At 39.3% G+C, this 6,880-nt stretch overlaps 1 protein-coding gene across 1 annotated transcript; it reads right to left on the bottom strand.

Moving 5' to 3' along the window:
* Window positions 1–6,388: 6,388 nt before the first annotated feature.
* Window positions 6,389–6,484, bottom strand: LOC123231219 (sarcolipin-like). Its single transcript, XM_044657471.1, has one exon. The coding sequence runs from the start codon at window positions 6,482–6,484 to the stop codon at window positions 6,389–6,391; it is 96 nt and encodes a 31-aa protein (XP_044513406.1).
* Window positions 6,485–6,880: the final 396 nt, after the last annotated feature.

Here is a 6,880-nt window from a genome sequence, read left to right as displayed (position 1 = left end):
AAAGTCTCTGTGGACAGTATGACTTTTAAATTTTCCATCATCTGCCTCCCCAAAGACTTTGATCTCAGCAAAGAATTTAGGGATTATAAATTTAACCAAAGATGGAAACTAAGAGAGAAGAGTTTAGAACAGCAAATAATGAGTTTAAGCAGCAGTCCTAGTCCTCTGAAAGATTTACAATGATGGCAGTGCCTAAAGCCAAAGAATCTTTTATTTTGAAGTTTATAGCCCCTATCACTTATTGTTTTAGCTTCAAATATGATAGCCTGGCCCTTGGATTGGATTTTTTATGGAAGTCAGCATCAGTTACCTCAGCAAAGTCTCATTGTTAACATGAATCTTATGGAAACACAGAATGTCAGAGTTGGAAAAGACTGCTGAGGTCATCTAGTCCATTCTGTGCCTGAGCAAGAGTTCCCCCCACCATGTGTCCATCAAGCAGTTATCTAGGTTTCATGTTATGGGGAATTCACTCTCTCTCATTCCACTTTTAGAACTCTCAGGAAGATCTTTTCTGTTGTAATCAACCCGAGTCTACAAATAGGCAGCTTTTAGATATTGTCCTACGTAGATGGGAAATGGGCATTTATAAGCACCTACCATATGCCAGGCACTGTGCTGAGTGCTTTACAAATATTATCTCATTTGATCATTATAAAAAATAGTGAGAGATAGATGCTGTTATTATCTGTGGGGTTCATGGGCTATTTAAGGAGGACTGGCACCTCTGGTACAAGGGCTTGCCAAGCTCTTTTCAGGGTTGCTCATCCCCTTTTGGTGTTCACATTTCACCCAATTCTCATCTGTTGCTCTAAGAAGTTGTAGCATATGCAGTAGCTATGCCTTGATAAAAGTATCTTAGCAGATAGGCTAAACTAGATTGAGAATAACCAACAGACCTCAAACCCATGGGTGAATTAGGTGGGTTGTCTACCCTAAACATGTTTAGATGATCTTAAGGACCTTTTTTCATTTTAATAGCATATGTACCTAGGATTATATTCTCATGACAAACACCCTTGTGTCTAGTGGCCTCTTCTTTTTAAATTTTTTAAAAATTTGATCTCTTATTTTTAATCATCCTTCAGTTCCCAATATTCCTTTCTCCTCCACCAAGAAGAAATTTATCCATTATATTATAGAATTTTTATAAAAGCTTAAAAGTCAGTTCAGCCCATTAACCAGAACATGACTTGTCTGACATTACACATGATGTTTCATAGGTATTATAACCCACTTCTGCAAAGAAGGAAATGTATTCTCAGTGCTTTCACAGAGCAAATGCTTCATAAAAAATGCCTTTTCTTGGTTTTATTAAAAATATTGTTATAGTGGGAAGACTGACTTATTAATAGGCTCCACTTGACAGAAGCAATTCCAGTTTTGATCACTTCCCTGCATACTGGGAAGTCCTATGTACTTCGTGGTGGTTTGGTCAGCCATATTCAGATGAAGAATGCAAGTCTCTACTACTGATCCTTACCAGTTTAGCAAACTGTTTCGCTAACCTAGGTCTGCAGGGTTAACAACTATATTAATCACAATGTTCTTGAGGTCCATAGGAAGGGGAGTCACAATCTAGGTTATCCACAAATTAACTCCTTCTTGAAGTCTTTCTCCCACTTGGATCTTGTAGATCTGTCAACAGAAAGAAGAGCAGAGACTCAGAAATATGGGCTCTCTCCCATTTCCCATACACATTCCATCTGATTCATGTTTCACCTTTCTAGGTTCACCTATGGGACTGTCAGGCTGGGGACACCATCTGCTAGTAGGCATGTGAATTATACAACTTTTTTTTTTTAAACCTTTACTTTCTGTCTTAGTAACAACTTTAAGACAAAAGGGCAAGGGCTAAATAAATGGAGTTAAGTGACTTGCCTAGGGTTTGTAATAATTAAAATTAAATTATGAGGTTGCTAGTAGCTTTAATAACTACATTAAATCAAAGTAGTAGAAGTAAAGAGAGGGAAAGGTAGGAAAGAGGTAGAGAGTTACTTAGCTTACTACTCTATTTGCCACCATGATGAAATGAAGCTCACCACTGACAAGAGTTCATTCAGATATTTAGGTTCCTCACTTCATCCAGAAGACCCAGAAGACCTCCTGATCTTCCATTTATAAACTGCTTTCTCAATCCACTAGCTCTCACACATTGCATCTCAGGAACCAAGCATAATTTCTTAATTTGCTTGGCACCACCCAGGGGATAGTGCCTGTGGGATCAGTTTCCTATCTCATTGGTTCTTGGGTACTTTTACAAGTAATCACTTGTGAACACTTTTTCCTTCCCAGTTTCATTTCCTTCATTTTGCATCAATTCATATAAGTCTTCCTAGGCTCCTCTGCATCCTTCAGATTATTCATTTCTTAAACTGCAGTAATCCCAGTCCTTTACCATAGTTTGTTTAGCCATTAAGAAGATAGTGTGGTGGCTTCTTAAACTTAGGTGGTACAATGGAGAGTGACTGACCTGGAGTCAAGAAGACTTATCTTCCTGAATTCAAATCATGCCTCAGGCATTTACTAGTTTTATGAGCCTGGGCAAGTCACTTAACCCTGTTTGCCTTATTTTGCTCATCTGTAAAGTGAACTGGAGGAGCAATAGCAAATTTCACGACCCAAATGGAGTTATAAAGAGTGAGACCCAACTGAAAAAGAATCAGACAATAATAACATGGTGGCATCTATATGCACAAACAAACCATTTACTTATGTTTCCAAAAATGACTCCCATATTCCTGGCCAGGACAGCTCAGGAATGAGAAACTGAAAGGAGTGTGGCTGATTGTAGGGGAGGTGGGTAGCTGGAGAAAGGGACAGATTTAAGTAGGTGTGACCCAGGAAAGGAAGAGTATTCATGCAGAACAGAAATGGCCTTTCTCTCCTGAATAGACCAGAGATCACTTTCCTGAAGAACTAAGAAGTTTTTATGAATAAATAGTGATGTCTATGATGTTGGTGTCACCTGTAACATCACTGTTTTCACTGAATTTCTGAACAGATTTTCTTAACCTAGCACAAACATCCACATAGGTTAATGCATCTCCTATACCCCTACATCTCACAATACATGGCCGATATTTTTGTTTGATTTTTTTTTTCTCTCTGCTTTCCCTCAATCCTTCAGACTTTGTTACTGATCATTTGATCTATTCACTTGTTTAAGTCATTTATTGGGTAATACCCAACAGCTAATACATAAATAGCACAGTAATACAAAGGAGATGTATATTTCAAAGATACACAGGCTCCACTGGCAGAAACTTTGCTTTTAGAGGTTGATATCATGTAGGAAACAAAGGAAAGTGTCTCAATTCCCACATTCCACTTAGAGGCTAGAAACTGGTCCTGGGAGTAGCCCAACTGGCATCTCTCTCACTTCAGGTCATTGGAGTTTTCCAAGCCCCATGAACATGTGACCTCTTTGCTTGAAACAGTACCATTCAGCCTTCTCCTCATAACCATTATTTTCCCTGACCCAGTGTGGAGGAGACCAGAACTTCCTACTGTTCCTTTTGTTTATTAGCCAGTTAATAAATATTTATTAAGCACTCACTATGTGCCAGGAACTGTGCTAAGCATTGAGGATAAAAAGAAATGTAAAAGATTGCCCCTGTTCCTTCGGACCTCACATTGTGAGACATCTATTCAAAGGAATTTTGCCACTCTGGAATTCCTGCCTTCTAAAACCCATCACCAACTGTGGTAGAAACAGTATCCTCATTCCTGTCCCTTTATGCAAGCTAGGTTAATTTTTCTTTAAAAGGCATCAAAAGACATCCATGTATGGGAAAAAACTTCAAAATGTATAAAGCACCACAAAAACTCAGTGTTCTAAACCTTGATTCAGCTCAATCCCCTGATATCTTGGTTTTGATACTGAACAATAAGAACAAATATAAATGTATAAATATAAAAAATATATGAATGTGTATACACATATATTTTTATGTGGAGATATATACATACACACATACATACATACATATATATATATGTTAGGTGGTAAAGTAGTTTTCTTGGTAAGGATACTAGAGCCATTTCCTTCTCCAGATCTCAAGTCTTCCTGGCTCCAGGCCCAGCACTCTATACTTTGAGCTACCTAGCTGCCCACTAGAATCATGATCTCTAAAGTTTTTTTGATCAACCATCCCTTTAATTGGGGCAGCTAGGTGGTACAGTGGATGGAGCATGGGGCTTAGAATCAGGAAACTTGTCTTCATGAGTTCAAATCTGGCCTCAAATACTCACTAGCTGTATGATCCTGGGCAAGTCACTTAATCTTGTTTGCCTCAGTATCCTCATCTGTAAATAAGCTGTAGAAGGAAATGACAAATTATTCCAATATCTTTGCCAAGAAAATCCCAAGTGGGGTCATAAAGAGTCAGACAGGATTGAAAACAAATGAGCAACACACATCATGCCCCACCCCACATATATTGCCAACAAACTTTAAAGATAGGACACATGCATAATAAATGAAATGTTTTAGGTCTAGATCATACTTCCAGAGTAGCTGGGCAAAGGGGCCTCTGTTAAGTTCAAATGTGGAGCTTGGTTATGCCTTCCACCTCACAAAGGTCACCTCTCTTTTTAAATCGGAATATGGTACAGTAGTAGTTTGTCACTCCCTGAAAGAGGTCACAGTTCCAGCTATGACAGTGTCAGCAGCCCAGGCATGAAGGACATGGAAATAGTCTGGAATGCCAATCAAGTAGCTAGTGAGGATACTCAAAAATGGTAGTGCTTTCTATTTCTTTCATCTCGAAGAACCCCAGGGCTAGTAGTGAGCTTTTGATGGACAGCAGCAATCAACAAAGCTGAGAGAGGGAGGCATGGGGTGGAAAATCATAGGTGATTTAGGCAGACATAGCTTTTTGGGAAAATGTGACATAGAATAGAGAGGATGGAAATGGAAAGCAGTGAAAAGGAATGGCAGCTTTTGGAATGGGCATTTAAACCAGAATGAGAGATTCAGGATAGATGCACTTGGTTGCATCCAGGGTCACAACTACAAGTGGAAAACTTGTCTTCCTATTGCTTCTATCATTTCCAGTCCCCACCAAATTAAAATAATTGGAGTTATCCATTCATTATTATCCTTGTAGGGAATTGAACTAGGAGCATATTGTTTATAGGATCACAAACAAGGTGCTTTACCTTATTTCACTTAACTGAGAACTTCCACAGGGTCCTACTCTGATGACAAAAAATGACCCAGTGAAGTAGTTCAGGAGTCAGAGTCTAAGTTGAAGCTGAGCTCCAAATCCATGATCCAAGCTGCAGTCTCCAGTGAAGCTCCTTTGAAGACCATCTCCAAAAGACATTCTGTTCAAACTATCTTCTCAAAGACAATCTGCCTCAAGCCAAAGGATTTCGTGGCTTTTATGGTGGCTCCTTGCCCCTTCCCTTCTTCACTGGGGCCAATCACGATTTCCAAATTATCTAGCCCTGCCCAGGGGACAGGCTCTGTGGGACCAACTTCTCACCTTCTGAAGCTTAAGTTCTTACCTTCTAAAGGTTAAGTTCCCCTCTAAGGGTGTGAATTTACTAAGTGGTTTGTGAGTTCCTCCACCTCAAGTTCAAGCTTGTGCTGATTCAATCAGAAGGTGGACAAAGGAGAGTTAATCCTGTCTTCACAATCTAGTGAGGTACTTAGGTTAGTATTAACTCAGGATAGACAAAAGAGTAAGGAATTCTCTTTCATATAACTAATTGTGCTTCTTCTTCTGCCATTATGATGATAGGATGGTAGGAAAGGGGGACTTTGCATGCTCAGAATCACACATTTCTTAGGTTGTCTGTTAGTATTAACCTAAATTTGAAACCTTCCAATCAACAAATTAAGTACTATTAGAAAAATATTCATTTTTTTTAAACCATTACCTTCAGTCTGTTTTTTTTTAGGCTTAAATTTCTTTTTAATTTAAATGACAGCCATAGTGGACTAATTATATCACATTTCTTTCTGAGAGTTGAGGAGAGTCTGGGATAGAGGCTTAGAGGGTGTGGAAGGATGGACACAGCACATGGTACAATCCTGTTTCATAATGATCCCTTTTAAACAGGTGGCTTTGTTAACATCTGTAGTGTCAAGAAACATATCCAATGCCCACTTAAAGACAACTTTTGACAACTTTTGTCAGACTTCTGACAGATTTTGGGGAAACATGAAATCACATTGCCACAGATCACAGAAGCATAAAGCCCTAAAACACTAGCAAAGTTCAGAGAAATGTTTCTGCAAAGGGAAAATCTTCATAGCTACATCTAGGTACAAGTAATTTCAGACAAAGGCTTGCCAAGGCATCCTATAGCATAGGAGAGCCCCCATGCTTGAGGGCCCTTCTGTGATGGTCAATCTCAGGAAAGCCATCTTCATTTCTTAGTACTGATATGATCTTACCTGCAGCCACATGAGGATTAAAGTTATGAGGACCACGGTAAAGTTGAGAAACAGCTCCCTCATGGATCGCTCCATGTTCAAGACAAATTAACAGAAAACTTGAAGGAACTCTCCTGGGCCCTATCTGTCCCCAGACTCCTGGAGAGGATCAGAATAAATATGATGTACCTTGTGCTGGATCTTATAACTGAGCATTTGCTCTGCTCTTGTTGCCCTCCCAATGTAGTCTCCTTACCTTCTCTTTTATTGATACTAAATTCTGGTTCTAAGGCAGAGAGGGTGGTAAGAGCTAGGCAAATAGGATTAAGTTGAGAGTCACCCAGCTATGAAGTGCCTGAGGTCAGAGTTGAACTCTGAACTTCTCATCTTCAGACCTGGTTCTCTATTCACTGAGCCACCCAACTTCCCCACTATATCAATTTTTTATATTCTTTCAAAACTAGAAATCTAGAGGAAGCCGGATGAAATCCA

Source organism: Gracilinanus agilis, chromosome 1 (assembly GCF_016433145.1).
Source record: "Gracilinanus agilis isolate LMUSP501 chromosome 1, AgileGrace, whole genome shotgun sequence".
NCBI classification, from domain to species: Eukaryota; Metazoa; Chordata; class Mammalia; order Didelphimorphia; family Didelphidae; genus Gracilinanus; species Gracilinanus agilis.
The sequence above is the reverse complement of the archived record's forward strand: the minus strand, read 5'-3'. Positions and strand labels throughout refer to the sequence as shown.